Below are 23519 nucleotides of genomic sequence, written 5' to 3'. Positions count from 1 at the left end.
GGTCATGAGAGGCATAGGCCCAGCATGGAGTAGTCCTGACGAAATCAGAGACTAACTAGTTGCCGCCAATGCATACTACAAGCGCAGCTGTTCCGAACAATAGCGAATTGTCGAGGGGCTTGCGATAGCCTAAGGTCCAGCTGACCTAGATCGTTCGAATGCCTGGTGGCTTGGTCCTTTAGACGGCAAAATGGCTTGCGTTGCGCTGGCATGTGGCACGAACTGGAGTTCGTCAGTTTGCAGCCCCTGCTCATTCCCCTCTGTCCTTTGCGCATCGCTTCCGGAACGAACTGGATCACCCCAATAATCTGGTGCTAATTCGAAGCTCTCCCGTTCGGGACGGCTTGAGACGGGCTCGGCCTACGTACAATGTCCCATAAAGCCATGGCACCAGAATGTCCTTCAGGGGATCCAAGTGGTGCGACAGGATGACTGGCAAGGATTATGTACTCATGTTGCATGTCCCAGGACCTGACGAGGAATACGAGAACTCAAGGTTGTTGCAGACAAGGGCCTCCATGTTCCCAGAGTGTGTCGAGCACTAGCAATTTCGCTACTGGTGCCCTCATCGCTGCATCTTTCTCTATTCTATGGCATATCGACGAGAGCTTTGCCCAACCTTCGTGCGAGGTTGCAACTTAGGCAAATTCCCCCGAGCACCCGCAGGGAATTGGAGTTCCGCGCCTTTATTGGTGCTTTGTAAAGGGGGGAGGTTGTGCATTCATTATCTTCAGCCGCATGGCTTCTCACAAGGAAGAGAGGAGAGCCACCTACACCATCGCCAGCCTGAACCCTGCTTTTCGCCTGCTTCTGTCTGATTCATTATTGATGCGCTACTCGTCGAGTGCCGTTCTTAGTCGGACGACGATGTCCCTCGCCTCGTAGCTTTTCATTGCTGTCGTTCAGAATGGATCTATCTTCTCCACCCGTGGCACCCGCCTCAACTAATATTTACGAGGATCACCGTCCTGAGCCATCGGCCAGACGCCGGGCGGCCTGGTGGTGATCCTTCGATAAAGCCAGGCCCATCCCGCAGTTCTGAGGCCAAGGCGGATCTACGGAGTAAATTGGGCCCGAATGAACCTGCAGGAATCGCCGAAATGGGCATATTAGTTGAGAGAAGGGGGGGCGGGAAGGCCTTGCAAGCACTGCCTGGCAAAACAGAAAGTCGATTCCTTGAAACCGGGAAGAATGTGTAGCACCTTGCACCTTGTGGGCGTGCGGCACTTTTGTTCCCTGTCGGCTCCTGTGTCGGGTCGTGGCGATGCTCGTTATATGTAACAACGGGCTTAGAAAATGCTAGTAATGACCAATGTATTTTTCTTTCTCGTTTTCTTTTTAGACGCTGTGCTTCCTTCGGATGCGGAAAACCAGAAAAGAAATAACTACCACAAAACGCATCTTTGACCCCCACGCTACCCAATTCAAGCAAATCGACTTGCTTCCAGCCCTACCTATGCAGTGGAAGTATTCATGTGGATGGCTCGTCTCTACAAGCAGTGACCATCTTCCACAAATTCCATGGCTGTGGGTGCGGGTCTGGCCAAATCTATTGGCCAGCCTCACGGCGAGACATCCGTGAAAATGAGGCTGTGCGTCTGAACCATTCGCTCTCAATCGGGCCTGCATCGCGTTTCTCGACATGGGTGCTTCTTGCTCGGCACCATGCCTACGCCGGAATATGCACGCCTTCATATCTTGACTGCAGCGGGTTCTGCAAGTCCTGCTTGCCTCCGTGGATGCTGCATATCAAGAAATCTGCATATTGGTCGCCTATGCCGTTCGAGGTCCGAGCCGTCAGCTGCTACAGTCCCCGGTCGCACAACATCCAACCAACCCAGCCTGGGGTTCAATCACCCAACCATACTGTCCACAGAGCGGCTCGAGACTCCCCTATGGTGAGACAGCAGTGTGAATCTTCTGAAATAGTCTGGAGATTGAGCGATTTCGTGGCAATGGTTAGAAGGCATCATTCGTGGCGGTATCACCTGAGTAGTCAGGTCATCGACAGCGACTGCTTGGGACTTCGTAGATTGCCCAAGTTGCCTTATGGGTCGAACAGGCTACCCCCTGAGTCTCATTGTCTGACATGTCTCTTTCAACGCTTCCCTAAATGGGAACTCGCACGTGGCTTAGGGTTCACTGGACAACCATTTGGTGCTTTTTGCATGGCAAGGCTGGAGTCTCCTGGAGACGGCCTGGTGCCAAACGACAGCTTCGCCAGAATTGAATCCGAAAAGACAGGCCGAGCAATGATAGGAACGGTCCAGAAATTGGGGAATTGGATGGAAGACGGAGCACCTTTGAGTTCAGAAGCACAGATAGACCCAAAACTCACGCAGGACGCGTCAAGGATGTAGAGTAATATTACGATAGCAAATTAATGAGACCGGCACTCAAGGTTGCGCGTCTATCCAAGGGGTGACATCATCTTTTGAAGCAGCGAACATACTCCGCGGACGGGTATATTCGTCATCTGGAGCTCTTCGTCGTTCGTGCGGTTCAGTCTAACCGTGAGACTTTTGAGTGTTGGCAGTCGTGTCAGCGTTGGTCCCTCTGGAAAACCTTTGACTGGATATATTCTTCGTTCGAGACTTTGTGGATGTCTCCTCTTCAAACCAAATATCGAGGGGAAGATTGCTTGGATCTATTTCCAGAGCTTTATCGCTTTTTCTGCCAATCTCTTCAACCGTTTTGAGCAAGTGTTGCTGCTCTTGAGGTGACCGCCGCAGCTGATACAGGAGGTAGGCATTAACGAGTGTTTTTGATCTGACCGGATTGTCTTTTGTCGCGCCTTCGAGAATCTGGGACAAACCATTTCCTTGGACGTCCGACTGAAATTGAGACCCCAGTTCGCTGTCTCCCAATTTCTCACGTTCGATATCGCTCTGTCCAGCGACCGTCTGCTCCAGTTCCGAAGGTGGACGAAGGTGTTCTTCGGAAATGCTCACCTTCCTCTCTGGGAGTTCGTCATGAAGCCTGGCCAACTCCTCTTCAGCTCGCCCTAGTTCAAGTAATGCTTCATTCCGCCTGGACTCGAGGTCTTCTAGGATGTTCGATTGTTCGTCCGCTTCGGACATCATCATCTGCTCCACATCCAGATCCATCAAGGTCTCCCTCAACAGATCCACATCGCCTTTCTTAGAGAGATAACGTCGAGCCTCGGATGTCTGATCAAGTCGAATGTCATCCGTGGAAAGAATGGACTCTTCTGTATCAGAGCCCTCGGATTGGACAATGAGCCCTTGGTCCTCAAGGATTTTGAATGAAGATTCTGCTGCAGAGCCAAATATTTTTAAACCTTGGCTGCGAATGTGGGAACATTGCTGAATCAAGTTTTTATCCTTCTCCTGCAGTTTCGTTTCGACTCGCTGCAATCCCAACAAAATGTCCCGAAGGTCTCGCAAATTGTTACCGCCTGTAGAAGCTAATATGCTTTCAGCTTCTCGTAAGGCAATTTCCCTCTGTCGAACGCCTTCTCGCCTAAGGTCATCAGCGGTTATGAGACCACTAGTGAAGGACCCAACGGTACTGTTAAGTTGATTCCATAGATTACGCAAAGCCAACGAACGACCGGTCGATTCTGGTGCGTTGGAATGAGGAGCAGGCTCAACGTCTGATGGCGAGACCTGAGCTATCAAGCTGTGGTGTTCGCTGGCACCTCGGCCCACATCGCTATTATGCAGAGGCACTGGCTCTGCAGTTTCAGCCGCATCTCCTAGAGGTCCAGTCCCTCCTAGAGTCACATCCTTCACAACACCGTGATTTTCCATTCTCTTTTCCGCTTCGGTAGAATGTCGCTTGGAGTCCCCGGCGTCGACATTTGCCCCAACGAGCGGACGAGCTTCGTGTATGCATGAGACATTTTGAGGTCCAGTTCCTGATTGTGGGAGGTTGGACGATGCTGCCGGATTCAATACCAGACTGTCAATGTGTCAATGCAATGCAAGGGAGTGTCGGCACTGTGCGACCTTGCTTACCCGACCTGCTGTTTGCTTCCCGCCGTCTTATCCCTGAACCAGGAGGGGAGAAAGTTCCAGGGGGAAAAGATCATTCCCAAAGATTCTTGAAGGTGGATTCATGTTGGCGAGAGTCCCCAACCCGAAGGGAGGGCCATACGTCCAGTATAAAAAGAATGGTGGGGGAAGTGAGGCAGCGCATCTAAGGACGAGAGTGCATGACCATCGAATGGGCGAGTCGGTAGGGGTACATTACGGGCAGTGGTAGGCGCACCAAGGGGGAGAGGGAGGCGGTCCGGTCCCGGGATTGAAGTCACTAGCCTTAGGGCCGGCATAACGCGGCTGAGCAATTTTACCCGGTACAGGCTTATTACAGTAATGGGTACGGCGCTGTGTGTACCGGGTAAGTAACGTACCTAGGTAAGATACTCCGTCCATATAAGGTAACGAGACGCTACAACGAGCGGCTCGTATCATTAGCCGTTTGGACTTCATCCCCCGGAGTTAACTCCATCCCTATACAAGTTCGAGGTCGGGGCATATGTAGGTATGTACTCGTATGTACTCGCCTTATTCCTTGCTCCCCCTTGTCGGCGCCCTGGCCACCCCTTCGGGTCGGCAATTCTCTCGCCCTATTATTTCAAACTTCTGCTGGATCGGGTACGCGAGACGTGTTCGTCGCTTGGGACCTCTTTGCTCGTCTAGATACTCCTTAGCACTCCTCACAACCCCGCCTAGCTTCCGTACCCTCCAATGACTCAGCTCTACAATGCAGGCGTCTGAAGAGTTCACTGGAGGATACGCTCCATTACAGCGCTCCAGACAGGGACGCTCTCTAGCAGGACATTGCACCAAGAGCCTCACCTGGACAAATGAAGAGCTGCGGTGGTTCTCGGATAGCCCCTCTCATCGTGTATAAGACGACCCAACGATGGCGTTTCAGCTACAGGATACTTCTCCTCCAACTTGTAGGCTTCTGCAAGTGCCCTCGTGCGTCTCCATTACTGCAAGCCACTCACCTAGCATATCAGGCTGCCTTTGCCCCTAAACGCAGTCAAATCAGCGTGTTCGTTGAAGGGGACGAACTCTCTAGGTCCCTGACTTCCACAACCCCGCTCGCTAGGCCCTGCCAGAAGCTATCTCGAAGCCTAAAGCCTCATTGAGTACCGGATCAAGATAATAGTTTCTTTGTCTGTCCACGTAAAAGATGCCTGTTCGACAGCAATCCAAGCGGGGAGGACGTCAACAAGGTCATCCCGCAAAAGATGAACATGTGGCTTCATGGCCGAAAGATGACAGCACGGGAGTAGGCCCCGAGGCAGGCAATCCCAAGTCGCTTCAAGATGTTGAGGGGAAAGAACCGAAGACCTACGCGAAGGTTAAGGGTTTAGGTCGAGGTCGCCATGGCGAGATAGATAGCCGAGGAGGTGATTATCAAGAGGGTCCTGTCTTTTCAAGAAATACGAATGTCACATCGTCCTCAGCCGACAATCTGAAAAAAGGTGTGAGCAGCGATTGTTTCTATTTGGACGATGACGAGATGTGGCATGCTATCTGTGTCTCAACATTCAATCAGCGTGGAGACACAAAATTGCTTGCTGACACACTTCGCCGAAAACTGTCTGTGATAAAAGACTACCAGTTCTTTCTAGAAGCAGTGAGGTGCGAAACTCTGGGGGAGCCCAACCTTCGAGACACCTGCATTCGGCTTTACCTCTTGGTTAAGAGCTGCGGCCATGCTCCACCAGGATCTCACGTCGACAAGGCTCACTTTCACGAGCTCTCTGCAGAGTATCTCAGCGAGAGCAATGAGGAAATCGCCCAAATTGCCAGCCAGTTTGAAAGAATGCCTAAACGACAGGTGTCTGGAGATGAAAGGGTCGAAAGAGAATTGTCTGTATCACAAATTTCATATCCGGTGCAAACCTGGTCTCCCCAAAAGAAGAATAACAAAATACCATTGCGACCGTCCTTCGGGGAGAGTACACGGAGTCGACCGCAAAGTCATGGCACAAAGGATGAGCTAGACCTCGGCTATCACAAAAAGGACAGCAAATGGTATACCGTTGGCAGGGTTTTCACAATGTTGTGGCATGCCAATGCCACCGGCGTCGGACACACAGAGGACACGGGCTTTACAAGCCTTGGCCCATACAACCAAAAGATCTATAGCCAAATCCGCCGTTTCGCCGTCATCAAACAGGGCCATGGGTTCTCGTGGGCAATACCCATCAATACATATCACGGGAAGGGCATTAGCAGGGACAGCTTTGACGAAGAGGATCGTCAAGCACACGCCATCATTTACATGGAGGATACCAAGCCAGAAAGCCTTCCTGGGGAGTCTGTCATGTTTAAAAACCCGATCATGGTCGATAAAACAAGCGAAGACAAGAAGTTAAACCCTGCAAGTCGCATCCGGTTCGACAAAGTCTTCACCATTGAACATAACGTCAGGGTCAAGAACGTCGGCAAAATATCAGCTGCGTCGATGCCTTATTTTCGTCTCTACTGGCAAGAGCAGCTGGCAGAATTTCTGAAGACGCAAGCGACCATTTGATTTTATGTGAGCGAAAACCTGTGTCCGTCGATCTATATACGTTTCTGCTGCTCCTGGTGGTGACACCTTCAGCAGCAGGGTGTCAGTCTCATCGAAAGGCGCTCCGACAGTTGGACGCCGTCCACAATGCTGCGGGAGCAGCATGACTTGTGGACGGCATTGTGTGAGTCGCTGAATATGCGTCAGTTGGGTCTCGTTCGTGTGGCCACCCACCCTATCCCACTTTGTTTTGACCGTGGAAATTGGTGAAGATGGAAATCAAACCTGGACGTCTGCCCCCTTTTCTTCAGAGCCTCGTGCATTACAGATTGTCATTGGTATACTGTTTGAGGAATGGTCGCTGCCTTTTTTTTCTACTTATACTCCGACTAGTCAGAGTGTATTTACTGTAACCTTCAGCTGTATCTGTCATGACATAACGACTTGCTTTAGCAGTAACGCCAAAACATTGCCCGGTGGGACTACGGATTTTCCGCCTTTCCCATACGGCAAAATCGCTGCGCGGGTCTGGCGACATTCAATATCAGCCTCCACATTAAGGCAATATTTCCATTTCCCAAACCTTCCTAAAATGCTTTAGGCTCTCTCTCAGCCTCGCAGCCTCCTCCTTTACGTCTTGGCGGTTGATCATCTGAGAAACTCGTTGCGTCCTGACCTCCAAAAATGCTAGATCCCAGCCTCATCTTCAGCCTACTTTACTCTGTCTTTGTACATGCCAACATGTTGATTGACCCTCAATCTATGGAAGTATTGACACAAGAGATGTGGCCGGACTAATCAAAAGCAATGATATTGATACCGTGGGGGGCACCATTGCCCTTCCGGTAAGACGCAATTTCCCTCAAGAAGAAACCAATTTTCGACCTTGTCTTCCGATTCCCTCCCTGATCGTCACTCAACACAAGTACAAGTTACTCTCTCTCTACGTGGCTTGGAATTTATTGCCTTCGGGCCGCAAGGACCTCGACTCAAGCCAGGGTCGATGTACTGACATCCCACGGCGTGACACTGTACGAGGGCGTCCAACTCTGCACATTGCGTACGTGGATCGATCCTTTTCCGGAGGCGGGTGGATGGCACATCGTGCTGTTCAATTCGATCATTCCTAGTTATGGAAGGCAGATATGGCGGCGACTAAAAGAGCGGCTGAAAGCGGCCCTTCCGCCCCCGACAACAGCGCAAAGAGCTGGGGCGAGAACAAGCACCTCCGCCGTGACAGGGCTGGCTCGATACCAGTACCGATGACTCAGTATTCAATCAACACCCAAATATGGACACTTCCGAGTGACGAACTACGGAAAAGCTCTAATTATCGCAGGTCATTTCAACAATGCAACGCCGTCAATGTCGGTCGAAGGAAACCAGGCAATCCGTAACGGTCCCTGTGAACAGTGACGGAGAGAACCAACCATTGACCGCCTTATGCGAGGCAAAAGCAATATCAAGAATGCGCCTTTCGGGGGGAAGCGGAACCTGCATGTCGTTGTCAGGTTGGACTCCGCTCTACATTCACGGAAACTGTCACTCGTGCTTTCAAAGCTACCAGTCAAAAACGCCATAGATGGGGAGGACGAGTTATGATTTGCACCATTGAGCATATGCCCGTGTCCGAAAATCACCAGCGTGCGAATGATAGGTCAATATCGGCGGAACTCTTTTTACGCATTTTTCATCCGGCTTTCCAGTATCTAGCAGCAGCCGCGAGAGGCAGACAAGTTTCCCACGGTTAGCTTATATCCATCTCGTCATTGACAGAATGTACCCTATAATTCAATTTCTACTCTGCATTTGGGATCCTGCGATCTAGTAAGTTCGTTCGATTCTAGTGTGCGAAGTGGGAAGCAATAAAAAACCAACCGAAAGCTTGGCCCGGGAGAGAAGCACGGCATATCCGACGGGTCATAGGTTCTGACTGGATCTAATTTGGCGGTGAGCAGTGTCGCATTGGATTGCTGCCCAAAATGAAGCGAAAAGGTTGACGGCACACTCTTGGACAGCAGCCAATATACTCTTCGCTTGAGAGGACTTTTGCGGAGGACGAACAGGAATTGCGCCTCGAGATAAACAGCTTTTGACCGTGCTTTGACGTCGCCCCGTATCCAGCATCGAAGAGAGGAACATGCACTAATGCCTCCTTGTGTTTGACCACGTGTCATATACACAGCGTTGATGAGGAATGAGACTGTCGTGTACAGGTCGACAGAGCATCATTCGGCGCAGTCCCAGCATCGGATCCAACGAGGTAACAAAGAACCGATATCGCAATTCGGCCAGGATACACTCTAACCAGGCTAACCCACAAGTGATAAAGTATTGGTCATATTACCGCCATGGATTCAGGGAAGAATGAATGTGCACCGTTCCAGCGCCTTGCTGAAGATGAGACCGAAGTTGCTCATGCTGACTGTATCGGATGGGCCTAGTATTTCAGGACTGCTGTCACCATTTTCGAGCCTTGGATCCTGTTTCACGCCGACCTCGCCGTGGCCTGTTCCTTGAATGACTTGTCACTCTGAGATGCCAGGAGCAAATATCCGGACTAGGCTTCCATTGTCGAGCAAAAGCAAGTTTCTGGCTGTCCAGTAAGGTCGACAATTATCTTGAGTCTGTTTCTCGCAGAGGGCGATCTAGTTGGGCTCGAAGGTTCAGCTATGTGGCTCTCGTCCCTCTCAATCTGCAGGCTGGCAGGTGTTGCTTCTGTCATGATGTCATTGACTCGGTCTCGAACACATCGATTTGTTGCTTTTGATCATGCAGAGCCCCTAAGAACGTCTTGATACTGCCAAAGGAAAATTTCCCTGAAGCAGTCTAAAGATGTTGCAAACGCTCCAATGCTCGCAGGAGACGGGATTTCTTCATACCTTTTGGTTTTTACCAAGTCAATCGAGGCATTCGAGCAGGCACTTTCTTCGAGGGGTTAGGGTTTCCTGACAAGGCTCAGGATAGGGGTGCTAGTAAGGCCGTAGAGTGCAAAAAGAACGTTTACAAGGCTGAGGACACTGTAAAAAGGCAAACACCACAAAACTCAGCCTGGAGGGAAATAATATCTTCACCAGTCATGCCTTGTTATCCAAGACTCTGGACTCTGGCTCTCAGCTGAGGCACATATGGAGTCTGACTGGGCAAATAGGGTCCTTCACGAAACCCTTCGAATTCAGCAGGCAATCACAGAATTGACCAACGGATCGAGGGGAAAACAGACAAAGACCTCTTTGAGATCCCGTATACTAGTTCCCCTGGCCCATTCTGGGACACCAATTGGCAATGAAATCAGCGAGGACCTCGCGGTCCGAAGCAGCTCAGCCTCCGAATGTATCAACTCTGGCAGGGTTTATCCACAGGGGATACGAGGGTCATCACATGGCCTCAATGATACTCTTCGTCCATTTTCGCGCCTACGGCAGCACGTCTCAGAAACCTGTCGTCTAGTGCGGTGTCACAATGCTAACCCCGAACGAGCAGTCTGCCTTGGGATTTCATTCGCGATCCCCTATGTTTCTTTCAAAAATGGCACATGATATCTCGCGAGGGGGGGAGGGGCCTTGTGCGGCAGACAGGCTGGATTTTGCATAGGCCGAGTGACACGAGTGTTGGTGACGGTAGCGCCTTGGTCGAACGCTGAAGTGACCACCAGGCCAGAGAATTATTGTTCATAGGTGGACACGAGGAGAGCGCGGTCTGATAGGGGCTGGATCTGGTCGGGGGACAAGTTCAGCCTGTACGCAATCTCGTAAGCTGTAATGGCCTGTCAAGGTAATTTTCATCGTGTCCCTCAATCCACGCCTACATAGGTCTTGCTAGAGGAGGCTGCGACTGGGGGCCCGTAATGTGTTGGATTTTATTATACCGAGGACAGAACGCGCAAGAAGAGCTGTCTAGACGCAAGAGTGACTCCGGACTCCGCCCAGAACAATAGTACATACCCGAGAATCTAGGGAGGATAGTCTTTACGTGCTGGACCCCACAATCAGCCTCCTCGTCCCAGAATGCCCTTCTATACCCAGATCATCCTCAGGCGGGCCTCGAATTTGTGGGGTGTTGCCAGACCGAATGGCAGAGAATCTCGTGTGCCTGGTAATAAGCCGGTAAAGTCAAGCTGAATCAAGCGAATGGGCACGGACCAAACAGAAAGAGATGATGCTGGGGGATCAACTACGAGGATATACGAGGTAAACGAGGCCAAGGAAACGAAAACAACAACTTAACCATGGAGTACGAGGTAGCTTGGTCTATGGCAAGCCACGACCAATCGGCCAATTGGCCACTGCTCCCGGTCGATGCACGATGTCCTACAAGTATATGAGCCGCAAACATGTAACCTGATTGTGGAGGGAGTGATGAGGCACGGAGGATAATTTGTCTACAGTAGAGAGAAAGGCAGAGAAAGGCAGAGAAAGGCGGCATGCGGCATGCGGCATGGCTTGTCGATGGCCCCAGGGCTTGGTCCCGGGAGGAGCGACATCCGAAGCACCTACAACAACCACAGCCCCGCCCGTCCCGAGCCCCCTACACCCGCTCCACCCCCCTGCTAATTGCAAACCTCCACAGGCGCTGAGCCACTGACACGAGCCGCCCGCCTACAATACGTAACTATCAGTAATTAAATGGCCCAGGCTTGAACAGGTTGGCCCAGCCCTCATGCGGACGCCCACCTAGCCCGTAAAGGTTTCAATAATTGAACTCTTTTGGTCCAACAGCTCGTCTTTGCACACGGCGACTGCGCTGCTGTCTCTTATCAATTGGACTGTCTCAGCCAAATTCGTCGTTTCTACAAGTATTACATACCATCACTGCGTCTACTTCTACCCTGTACCGAGCACACCCTACAGTCCTCTGGTCACTGGCACAACCTTCACCAGCTGCAGTCTCCGTCACATGCACTAATCACACGGCATAGCGTCAGGCGCGTGCTCCATCCCACATACTGGAACCAAAGAGTGTGCAAATTGTTCAAGCGCAGAATCTGTTCTCAGAAGGCTTCCCATGGTGGTTGATAGCATTTTTGCCGAGCGATGTTTCTACCGCAGAAATACTGTATCTGAGACTGAGAGCTGTGCACCAGGGCTCAAGACACCCAACACCGTTCTTCCACTTACAAGCTTCCAGGGAAGCAGGACAGAGTGGCCATTCCAAGACTGCAAAGACCGCTCAGACCGCTCGAACCTATGAGGACCGACTCTTGTTCATGCAAACTGATTGGGGGATGCGTTCTTCTCCCGGATATCTCGTCTACTCCTGGGGCTGTCTTTGGATGACGGGGCAATACCGCTGGCTCAATCTCGGCCAAAGTGATGGCCGCCACGGGTGGTTAGTTGGTCGGACAGTCGGGTGTTTCCTCACATTTCGGAGGCTCGATATCACACCATCAGATTCCGATACCAGTCGCGAGGGCGTTGTCCAGCTAGGTCCTGGGCAATGATATCGTGATATTCTTCGATACTAAGCCATCTGCGAGCAGAATAGCAAATAGACAAACAAGGCGTGAGGCACTCACGGCTTCACAAGTTCTTGCAGGCATCTTTTGGAGGTCTGTAGGTCTGAACAACCGCCCTGCTAGCTTGGTGTCCTGTACAAAGCAGAATCGCACGGCATTCTTGTATTTGACGTTGGCACTTTTGCGGACGAGGCTCAGTAGCTCTTGGAGCCACTCCAGTTTAATGTCAACCCCAAGAAGGAACTGCCATTCGCACCATTGGGGATGAGGTTGGTGCTCAGCAAGCAAGCTGATTGGTTTCGCAATTGCAAGCTCGGAAAGAGCCAGTTCAAGTAGTAAAAATGAGCGATCTGCCAAATCAGGATCAAAACATGCGTTCGACAGCATCATATGAGTGTGTCCATCCTTGAATACACATACTTCCTCGTCATTATCCATGGGTGTATGCCGTAAACCGCAAGTACAGAGGCCATGAACCCAGGGCGTGCCATGCAACAACACAACGGAGTTCCCTAGCGCTAATGCTGTTCTGATTCTGATAAGTTCGAGGGCTTTTCTCGCCGTGACATTGCCGTTATAAGATTCCCAAAGGTGCTTCTTCATTGATAGAAGGTTATTGACGTTGTAAGATGTGTCAAGTTGCGTGCCAATGCATAGCATAGCCTGAAAGCTATCTTAGGATGTGGTGGATCCTCATATCTCTGTGTCAGGCCCGTAGCTGGAGCCCGGACCGTTCGCCACCAGTGATCTGATTGTTGAAGAAGGTCCAACGGGGTTTCAATAGGTAGGTCATCGCTCATCTTACGGGCGTCCGGATCCTGAGGCCATTCATCATAATGCTTTGCAGCCTGTTGTTCTCAAGTCGTATGTTTTCTAGGCGTCTTTTGATGTCCTGATAAGCATTTCTCCCCAAGAAGCCTTCGAAATCAGCTTCGTGCAGCTGAGGCGGAGACCATATACGCTTCCAATGGTCCTAGCGTAAGCGAGTCGTTTCCGACTTCGTTGGATGGAAAATAAGCTGGTCTTTGCAATCTTTGAAGTGACTTACTTTTGTGTTAAGGTTATCAATTGAGCTGACCAGAAAACTGAGTAACCCAGTCGTGGTCCCCACATAGTCAAATGATGGACAGCGGGTCAAACGGCATGGTTTCAGGGATGGTGGATACGCCAGAAGTACGGAGCATTGGGCTTTATCGGCACCAGGTCTGCGTTGACCCAAAAATCATGAGATAGAGAACTGGCCTGCTGACCTCGTACTTGTTCATGAATTTCCTTGCGACCCAACTTGACCCCGCAAATGTGGCAGACCTCCTTGCCGTGGCATCCCAACTCCTCGATTGCTTTCATACCGCTTGATCCTCCCCTATGTATTGCCATGGTATGTATTAACTACCACAATCCAGATCGACAACAACCATAGCGATGGGGGATGGTTGGGCCTGAGTCGATAGTCCATCGTCTAAGGTACACAGCGCTGTATCGGCGAATGCCAGTCACTTCGACGAGCGGAGTTTAGATCACGAAAGATTCGCCCCTTCAGAGGTTTATCAGCACATTATTCACCGCCTGGATGAATTTCTCTACAAGGAGCGCTCCGGCTTACTTGATAAAACGACCTCTATTGCGTTACATGATGCATACATCCATCTAAAAGCATGGGCTTCAGATATCGAGTTGGAGAAGACACAAATCCCGACACACATCAGTCTACACAACCACAGTCTTGCAAAGCTTGTCTTAGGCCACCTGCTAGAGCTAAGGAGGGTCTTAGATCAATTGAGCTGGACTGAGATGCTGGGATCAAAGGGAAATATCAGGTAAGTGTTTCACGAGGAGCATAGAAATCATCCTTGTGGTGAAGGCAAGATGTGTCGTCTCCAACTGACCTGTTGATCTGTAGAGAAAATCTGAACCTAACGGCTCTGGAAGACAAACTTGAGAATCTTTCCGACCTTGCTGAACTTCTGACAGCGTATTGGGATAGAGTATCTATTCAGGCCTCTGTCTTCGAAGAATCCGGGTTGCACGAGCGCCCACATCTGGCGCCATCAGTCAACCTCTCCTCGCAGGATTCGAATCCTATAAGGAGTCTTTCTATTAGCGCCGACTCCATCAATAACCCAGGGGCATCTCACCGTAACGACACTCTGTCTAGTAAGTCGAGAAATTCGAATAAGAAAGAGCTAACATACATATCAGCGAACTTCGCAGTTTATGAGAGCCATCAACTTTCAGACCGATGGCGCAACACGACGGCTAGGAGTCCCGAGTCAATTCAAGACGTCGAGGGGACAGAACAAAAAGGCCCGTCCAGAGGATAAGGGCTTAGCTGGAGGCCGTTATGGTAAGAGCGAAAGCATAGGAGGTGTTTATCAAGAGAATGATGGTTTTTCGGGAAGTACGTATGTCGGATTGCCATCAGCCGAAGATCTGAAAGAAGATATGAGCAGCGTCAGAAACACACCGCGAACCAATGATCATGAACCACCTGAAGCGCAGAGAGGCGCCTATCGCCTTCGCTCTAAAGGAGGATTTACCTGCGAGGAAGCGGAAGAGAGTCTCGACCAGTCCGTGACGGAATCGATGCTGTTCCTGATCCTGTCAGGAACAATGTACTAATCCGCAGCAGTCGAATGTCCCAATCGACTCCACAAACACCGACTGTTGTGGCAGCGTCTCGCCCGTCTGCCGCTGTCGTTGGATTTATTCAGATCAAATACGACGATTTTCCGGAGTGCAGTCGCTTTATAGACCGCGACCCAGCATTCTGTCTGCCGATCCGGAGAGCTTTCTCGATGCCGCAGTTCAGGCAATAAGAAACTACGATCACATTCTATCGCTGCGCCGCATCTAGCGATATGTAATTATCGAAAAGTGTAGAAACTGGATTGCCGAAGATCGCTACAATTACCTCTCTTCACTAGGACGTAAAGATCCTAGCGACCCGAACTGGCATGGATATTCTAGGGACTGCGAAAAGATCTTAGGTGAAGTGCATCGAAGATTTCAGGAAAGCTTGAGGACCTTACAACAAAATGACATGGATCCGCTTGGGCCACAGAGCCTCAGTCTCAACATAATGGCTACACGTGGTTATGGCCATCCATTGCCTGCCGATGCTTCCTATGGAAGGCAGTTTGTGTCCCATGCTGGCCATGCCCCCCACCCTTCAGCGTCGGCCTATGTACAACCAGCAGCATGCCCAGCATTCCCAGCACTAGCGCCAGGAACGTGGCTGCCCCCAGTGTGAGCCTTTGACCAACGAAGTGCTCCCGGAATTCCAATCCAGGCCGACGCTGCAATTGTACAAGATGTGCGCCCTGCTCCCTTTGCTATGCCTGCCTCAAGACCAATTGCACCTTATCAGCGAGACACGAGGGCAAGCGACCAGCGACAGAATGCACCGAAATCCCGTGCGTATTTGAGATCTTCACAACTTTTATGATGGAAACACTACAAACACAAGCTACCCACTGCTGGCGGTTTTGAGAATGTCGAATTCAGAGGCAATAACAAGGATCAATTGGCGGCGGATTCCACACGGCTTGGTCCTCGTTACATGTTACGCAGTGAGGGTGCCAACTTCTTTTGTGTAGGTAGAGTGTTTTCCTTCTTGTATCACGAGTCCTTGGGCCTAAAACCTGGCGACCCCCCTGTTCGTGGTTTCGACAAGCGAAGAGTGAGTGAGGGACCTAATGGGTTGCTTATCCACAGCGAGATCAGAAAGACGGCTGTTGTCAGGAAACGGCAAGGGTACTCCATGTGCGTCCCTATTAACTCCTACGGAGGGCGGGGCGTGGGGCAGAAGAAAATGGGCCCTGAAATGCAGGCTCACGCCATTGTGTATCCAAGCTATATAGATCCACCTCCTGGGCCGCCGCCAGAAGAGCCTCGATTCACAAAAAGACCGATCGCCGTGGATCTCAACCAAGGTCACGACTGGGAAGCTGCCAGCCCAATCCATTTCGGAAAGTCGCAATCTGTCGAGTGGAACGTTAAAGTCATGGATATTGGCTTCATTGCTCAGAAGTCCCTGGCGGATTTTGACGCGTTCTGGAGAGAAGAGTACTTCCCGTCATGAAGGCCGCGAGTCGATAACAACACAAGACGTTAAGCATCCGAAAAGAGTGCGATCGCAAGGAAGAACTTGCTGCGCTTTATCGGTGCCCACATCATTCAACATCCATGCCTATGAGGGTCTCGGTTTCATGAGATTCTCGTTCAGCAAACCGGGCCGTTTCTGTACTCGAGTTTTCAGTTTTAGTATTCGAGAATGTAAAACGTTTGAATGCTTCGATTTTCCGCTATGTTGAGGCCCTCGCGCTCGTTGTGAGGCAGTCTTGCCGGTCGCAATTGGTGGAAAATATCTATGTGGCAGTCATTGAGCCGGGAGGAAATCATCCGCGTATGCGCCTGTGGCAAGCTGCTTTTGGCGGATGATAGGGGCAAGTGCTACGGGCAAATTGACTTGGTCTGTTCGCTTCATATGACTTGTCACTTCTTGGTTGAATTGGGCAATCTATTCGGCAGAAGCGTTTAGACCATGCTATGTAAGTATGGCTACGATAACCTAACGATACCCTTCAGCTTTTCTTTTCACAACCAAAGGCAACCCCCCGCATTGATTCAACATTTTCCCTTCTTCTTTTTTGTTGATGAAGGCAATGTTGGTGTCCGAGACTTCTGCTGCCTGAGACTGCTGCTGCCTGCCAGCGTGCACGTAATTTGACAGAGCCAATGAGATGGAAATGTAGCCAGCCTTTTCCGTCCAAAGCGGCTTCCTTGCTGTTCCTGTATGGCCTGGAACTTTTGTAGCTTGTCAGCAGACGACTAAACATCTGCTCGACTTCAGGGATGGAACCTGTTAGCCACAGTTAGGCGTTGCCAGTCCTTCAATCCAGACCAACTCGCAGACAAAGGGGGCGGTGGGCGTTTCAATCTCGAAAGGTAGCGGCATCAATTCCTCTGTAAGTCTGAAGCGTCACTAACGCTGAAGATGTACACAGAACATAGTAACAGCCTGATCATGTATCAACATGTATCAAGTGGGCAGACACAGACAGTTTGGTTGACCGCAGATATGCAAGTCCATGGGGCTGGCTGTGAAACAAACATAGTACAGGGTACTACGAACACATCAACACGGCACGGCACATGCTACGCAGCGCAAGGCCAGGCGCAGACTCTACTGGACATCAACGGCAGGCTGCATCCAATTCCATCTATGCATGGGAAGATAGTACACCCACGTCCATCCACACAACATGGACTGCCAGCACAGCACTTGACACACCCTGCAGATATGGACGCACACAATGGGTGTTTACAGACGAGGATTCTGATCTGTCACTCCTTGGCATGTGTAGGATCTGTCACGGAGAAAGGTGCACCCAAGTACGAGGTACACAAGTATCCTGGCTATGTACCCTGTACATGGATGTTTCTAGGTTGATTCTGTCGGTGGTCATTCCAAGTCATTATGAATCACTACCAATTGTTGCAAGGCAGGTGGAAAAAAGGGGCCGTTTGTCCTCGTATCTCATTTCTGTGACTTTCCAACCTTTTCCTGGCAACTACAATTCTAAAAGGGCCCATTAATTACTTTGTTTCTGGTGAAGGTCTGCGTGTCGGGTATGATTGTGATATCGTACGCACACAAGCTGGGCTGGATTGCAGAACCTGCGACGGCCCGATTCAAAACAGGGCGCGGGCGCGCCCAAACTGACAAGGAAGCCATCAAGGCCTCACGGTCAAGGTCGATTCGGTCAGACCTCTAACGAGCTACAACATCTCATCTTTCAGGTCACCGTCAACGCTCCCCTCTGGACCGTCACCGCCGCCCCCACGGCCTCCGCCAAGCTCCCTAACCTCGGCGGTCTCCCAGCAGAGACTAGTCAGATCGAGCATCCAGCGTTGGTACTGCTCCTCTAGAAACTCGATCGTCAAGGGTTTCGGCCAGGACTTGAAAGTCGCGTCTGACGCTGGGTCCTTCAGCATCTTGTCGTATTTCTTGAAGGAGACACGGTGGTGCGAGATGTTCTGCCAGCTGTCGTCCATGTCGATGTGAAGCTGGGAGCCCGAGAAGAGCTCAAATCTAGGATTGAATTGTCAGATCAGTTCGTCATGTAATATTAGATATTTTAGCTCGGGTGAGAGCCGGACCAGGTCGCCCGTTGTCGCGCAACAAATAAGAGCGATCCTAAATAGTTTCGCCTTATCAGGAACTCAAAACTCACCCAATGTAGACGCCGTTCGCGCTGCCGAGACTGATGATCTTCGCACCAGGCGAAGTCTTCACTAGGTGGTAGATTTCACAGTAAGGAATTAGATCCTGATGACCCGGATACTGTGGGAAAAAGGGGAATTTGAGCTTTTGGGTTGAACCCCCGGGGGTGAATGCCGTCAGTTGAACGTCACCTTTCTCGCTCGGGCTCACTCTCTAGGAGTTCAACGCAGACTTACGAAATGGAGATCTCGAGACTTGTTCTCGTCGTACTTGACGTCCCAGAAGTGTCGCAGGACGATTTGGTCGGTGCGCGAGAGATTGCCAATGGCGTTATGCGGCAGGGCCGTGATCTGGTAGTTGGTGGGAGGCCGATTCGCGAAGTCGAAGCTCGAGCTGGTCTTTGCCGACACGGGCCTCGAGTCGAGAAGAGACCCCGTCGTGCCATTTGGCATCATGGGCGCATGGGAGAGAGGCGGCGTGTATGAAGTGGGAGGTGCTGGCTGATGTGAGGCTGAGGTGGAGGGTTGGGAGGAGTTGTGGACGGAACTGGATCGAGAAAAGCGCCGCATGCTGATAAACGGGGACATAGTCCTGCGAAAGAGCGATGAAGAGAAGAAAATAATTTGTTTGTTCGACGTGACTTTTTGGGCCGAACAAATACGCCAGCAGGGGGTGAAGAACAAAATCCTGGTGGCGCGTGTAGAGGGCAAATGTTGGATGGATGGGAAAAAGATGGTGGCAGGCCCTGTGCCGGTTTTGCCCTTTTGGGGATAGAGCCTCACTAGCCGGAGAAAGCACGCTAGTCTCTATTTATATGGAGATGCCTAGTCTGTATCTGGTCAAGCGCCGGATAAGAGCCGACTTAAAACTTGGAAGTCCGATGGAAGCCGTGGTGGAAACCAACCTCCCTTCTCCCTTTTAGAGGAGATCACATATCAAAGTGTCCTCCAGCTCGTGCCAGGCTGGTTCCTTGGGCTGCTCTCCTTTATCTTTGTTGACGTAAATCTGGTGAACCCGGGTCCCAGGATCATCGAATGCCGCAGCAGCTAATGCGTGCCCCCAAGGAACTCCGGAGCTTTGGCCGCATTGTGACCTGGCGAGAGGGCGTGCGAGGGAAAAAGGATCTTCCCTACGCCACGCGATGCGTCCTTTCAAAATAGACAGAAATCCAGATCATGGGTGAGCTGCTCCATATAATATACTCATAATTTCTTAATCATCCTCGGCGAATTTCCAGGGCGGAGAAGCTGTAGGCCACTACGGCCCAGGCCATTCGGGGCGGAAGAACTCACATTGCCCGCTTTCCCCGCTAACCGAATTCGGATACTTTCCGGATCCAGCGAGCCAGACATCTCCATCCAAGATGATTCGGCCTCATTCTGCTCCGGTTGGATGACATTGGGACAATTCTCATCTCCCATTCAAGGAACCCCAATTATGCTGTTCTGCTCTCCAGGAGATTCTGTCTCACCATTCCCTCTCGCCCAATGGCTGATCTCCTCAACCGAGTTCGGTCAAGACGAAATGCTGGAGCCTGGCGACTCAATAACCCTGCAGAAGCACCTTACGAGGTCACTATTTCCAAATGATCTCTCGACTTCACCTAGACTTGCTCACTTTCCCGCAAAAAGTCTGTGAAATGCAGAACGATACATTCCCACATCCGCTCTCTTCGGAGCATCAGGCACCAATGTCTTTGGGAACCATGCTTTGCGTTGTCGTGAGCAGGTACTTATATGTCCGACTTCACGCATTATGAGGCTGGACTCTCTGGCATTTTGAATGCCCCATTCCCTATCACTATAGCAATAATCTCGATGACCACGTCCATGTCCACGAGCTAAATCGCAAAATATCTTCCTCTAATGCAACATGACGTCCACCACCCCAAAGGCGATCTCTCTCCGCGTCGGAATCCTCCTGATTCCACCGGTGCAGCTCCTCGATGCCTCGGCCATTGATCTCTTTGGTATGCTCACCCATGAATACCTCGAAGCATGCGGCCTGCCCAAGCCGCTCATTGAGCTAGCTATCCCGGTCGAAATCCACTACATTGCTGCCTCCGGGTCAGGTACTCACGCCTCCATGACGTCCTCCGCGACGCTCCCGGTGACGGACCCTCTGTCATCGCCAGCCGTTCAACCGGGTCAACTCGATGCACTTCTCATCCCAGGTCCAGATCCGAATCTGGTCCCCGACGAGGATGTGTTGGCTTTCCTCCGCGCGCACAAGAAAGCCGACAAGACCGACTTCTTGATCATCTGCACCGGAAGCTTTCCTGCGGGCTATGCAGGGCTTCTGGATGAGAAGAGAATCACCGGCCCACGAGGTATATTGGGCAAATTGAAGGACAAATTTCCCGCAGCAAAGTTTGTGGATAGGAGATGGGAGAGAGATGGAAAGATTTGGTCGTCTGGTAGGTACCCTACCATGGAATTTCTTGATACTCTCTCTTCCCCCCTCCCTACCTCTCTCTTTCACCTATACCGCACGCGCTAATAGTATCTCTCCAGGCGGGATCACCAACGGTCTAGATCTAACAGCAGCGTATTTGCACTACAAAGTTCAAAAGGAGCTTGCCGATCTTGTCTGCGCCATGGCAGAAGTGGGTGATCGCGACCAAGACTACGACAGCGGCAAAGTGAGCAACACACTTTGGTGGATGTGGTTGATGTTGCGGTCGTTGGTGAAAGGTAAGAGTAAAGGAGGCAGCAAGGAGAGAAAGATGGAAGAGTGAACAAAGCATTGGCGAAATGGCGGCAGCCTTGAGGCAAATTGTGACCTTTGGTTGACGGTAGCTTTCCAAGAAACATCCGTATCCTTGTGTATTGTGGAACAGCAACGGCATGGACAGGTTGAGCTGACAAGTGATATTTGGGGAATGGCTCATGGCGACTGTCTGGAATAGCCGCTGTTTTCGTGCAACCGAACTGGGCAACTCATACCAGTTCCGATGTTGTTGTCTTGAGTCCACTCGTTTCCTTTTGCGCACACCATATACCGCCTCAGTCTCTTCACCATTCTGTGCGCACCACGCTTTGCCCAGGATCGCCCTACTATTCCTCCATGCTCACCACAGCATCTGCACGCGTGGAGTCTCATTTCCGGCTTTGTCCACCAGGCCCTTTTCAGGCTGTATTGCTTGACGTTCACCACGCACCCGACTTTCTGAGAAATGGGTATGGTGGTACATGTAACAGCTATATCGGTATGGCGCCTATCTTTGCCTGTTTCGAACCGCATAAGGAGTTCCCGCCATGCGCGCCTATGAGAGATGGCTTGTTAAATTGGCGCTCAAAAGAAGGGCAGAAACCACAATAGTTGGCCAGTTGAGAGGCTGGGTTGATGGCCTTGGCTCTTCATGTCCAAGTTGTCTGTCGACTCTCTCTTCTGACCCTCTACTACTTAGAAATTCAGCAATCAGATTCATTGGTGGCAGTGGATGAGGGCGACGTACCAGCACACTGGTGTGGCGACTTTGACAGAGACAACAGTTCAGAGTCTTGCGTCTCGCTGAAGAAGCATGCTCAACGCCAATTCTTTGCAACAGTTAAAAGTGCTAAGACTAGCAGGCGGATTGTACTCGACGCCAACTGTATGAAACGGTTAGCAGGACCTTCAGCTTGGATGACAGGATATATTCTTACAGAATCAGATACTTGAACTGGCCCGCTGCTGTAACCATAAAGAAGTAACGGGTCAAAACATTGAGACTAGCTAACGGAGCAAAGAGTACTCCATGCAAATCCTATGAAATGGTTAGTTTGATCCCGGCCTCGGGTAACAAAATATAATTTACAATCCCAGACACTTGAACTTACCGCCATTCATTCATATAAACCAACTCTCCACACCAGGTGGAAGGCCATATTGGTGAGTGCCATCTTGGACTCGTCACTCAGATATCTCTGACCTCGAACAGTCGAAGTGGGTGTATCTTGCATTCCGACATGTGATGGTGATCCGTCTCCCGGAGGACGACCAAGTCGCTGTGCCATTCAATTGACTTCCTTTCCGGCCGTGCTCCAAGGTTAAGATGGCGTTGGGACGAGTGCCGTCATAGTCTCGGATTGCTCTCCCTTTCGCCGCCATTGAGAACGGGTAGCTGGGCAAGAGGTAAAAATTGCACATCCCCTAGGCTGCAATGAAATGACGAATATGGCGAGACACGAGGCCTTGATCCTCGGAGTGTATTGATGCGTTTTCCAGTTGATAACCATCGGCATCCCCGCCACCGGTAGACGAGGTCACCGGAGATTACACGAGTGTTCTGATTTGGGAGTTTCCCTGCTCTCGATAACCAACTGCCTTTCTACTCTGACAATGATATCGCCTAATCGGCGCTTTGGAGACGCGTTATGCTCCTTGAAGTTTACACAAACAATTGTTCCACTCGGCTGTCCATAATGTTTCCTTGTCGCTCAGTCATCTTCGGACTCCCAATCAATCAACCCAGTAGCTGTCTTATCAAGCTTAATTTGGCCCCCCTTTTACATGACCATCAACACGCTCCGCAAAGCTCATTGGTCCCGGCCGAAGGTCAATTGGTTGCTCAAGCAAAGACAGAAGCTCGATCACACAAGATCGGGTTGATGACCTTGTCTTCGAGCGAGCGGAAGAGCTCGTACATCGTGATGTACCGCAGCTTCCCGTCACGCTTCACCGAATCGATGAAGAAGTTTGTTAGGGGGCAGGTAATTCCGATCTTGTGGAAGCTGTACGTATCAGTGGGATTGTATGCTTCCCACCGGGTGATGGATACTTAGGTGCTTAGGTCACCTGGCCCCAAGGCAGCGAACACCCTGAAGCCCAAAGCTTGCTTCGTGATATGCAGATGATTCGAGTTATTGATGTCGTCTCGAAACCGCTGTCTGTTAGCCTGACCATACTCTGCACCTCTGTTTAGGAACTCATAGAGGAGGTTCTTCATATAGTGTCGTAGCCTTGTTCAACGCCTGTATGATACCCTTGTTGTCTAACCCAATTCTTCTTAGCTTCGTTGTACAAAGGGGGACTGTGGTCGATGATATTTTTGATGGTCGAGAACTCCTCGTAGAGCTAGTACCGGGTAATATAGGTGAATAGCACGCCAACAGGCATGTCAACGGGCTCAAGGCGGGAGCGATAGAGGGAGTACCGATCATGACTCGGAAAATTCGACCAGCACCACCTCACTTGCTCGACGGCCCATCTCTCCCAAGAGAGCGCGATCGTAGACGTCCTTGAGAAGGGAACAGAGCCTGCCAGCACCCACGCCAGACTTTGATGCCGGAGAAGAATTTTGCTTTCAATCAGTACTTTCCGGCTGACGGTTAAAGCGACGGTGAGGTCGGCCAATGT

At 50.9% G+C, this 23519-nt stretch overlaps 5 protein-coding genes across 5 annotated transcripts; 3 read left to right on the top strand and 2 right to left on the bottom strand.

The window, feature by feature from the left end:
* Positions 1-2507: 2507 nt before the first annotated feature.
* Positions 2508-3773, bottom strand: A1O5_10195 (uncharacterized protein; the record flags this gene model as incomplete). Its single annotated transcript, XM_007750773.1, has 1 exon — positions 2508-3773. The coding sequence occupies one exon, from the start codon at positions 3771-3773 to the stop codon at positions 2508-2510; it is 1266 nt and encodes a 421-aa protein (XP_007748963.1).
* A 1393-nt stretch (positions 3774-5166) lies between these two features.
* A1O5_10194 (uncharacterized protein) lies at positions 5167-6519 on the top strand (the record flags this gene model as incomplete). Its single annotated transcript, XM_007750772.1, has 1 exon — positions 5167-6519. The coding sequence occupies one exon, from the start codon at positions 5167-5169 to the stop codon at positions 6517-6519; it is 1353 nt and encodes a 450-aa protein (XP_007748962.1).
* Positions 6520-15713: 9194 nt separating this feature from the next.
* Positions 15714-16034, top strand: A1O5_10193 (uncharacterized protein; the record flags this gene model as incomplete). Its single annotated transcript, XM_007750771.1, has 1 exon — positions 15714-16034. One exon carries the CDS (start codon positions 15714-15716, stop codon positions 16032-16034), a length of 321 nt encoding a protein of 106 aa, XP_007748961.1.
* Positions 16035-17734: 1700 nt separating this feature from the next.
* A1O5_10192 (uncharacterized protein) lies at positions 17735-18631 on the bottom strand (the record flags this gene model as incomplete). Its single annotated transcript, XM_007750770.1, has 3 exons — positions 17735-18047; positions 18190-18299; positions 18416-18631. The coding sequence occupies 3 exons, from the start codon at positions 18629-18631 to the stop codon at positions 17735-17737; spliced, it is 639 nt and encodes a 212-aa protein (XP_007748960.1).
* Positions 18632-20051: 1420 nt separating this feature from the next.
* A1O5_10191 (uncharacterized protein) lies at positions 20052-20916 on the top strand (the record flags this gene model as incomplete). Its single annotated transcript, XM_007750769.1, has 2 exons — positions 20052-20595; positions 20693-20916. 2 exons carry the CDS (start codon positions 20052-20054, stop codon positions 20914-20916), a joined length of 768 nt encoding a protein of 255 aa, XP_007748959.1.
* Positions 20917-23519: the final 2603 nt, after the last annotated feature.

The sequence above is a fragment of the Cladophialophora psammophila genome, assembly GCF_000585535.1.
Source record: "Cladophialophora psammophila CBS 110553 chromosome Unknown aczJe-supercont1.19, whole genome shotgun sequence".
NCBI classification, from domain to species: domain Eukaryota; kingdom Fungi; phylum Ascomycota; class Eurotiomycetes; order Chaetothyriales; family Herpotrichiellaceae; genus Cladophialophora; species Cladophialophora psammophila.
This window is presented reverse-complemented; position numbering and strand designations above follow the sequence as displayed.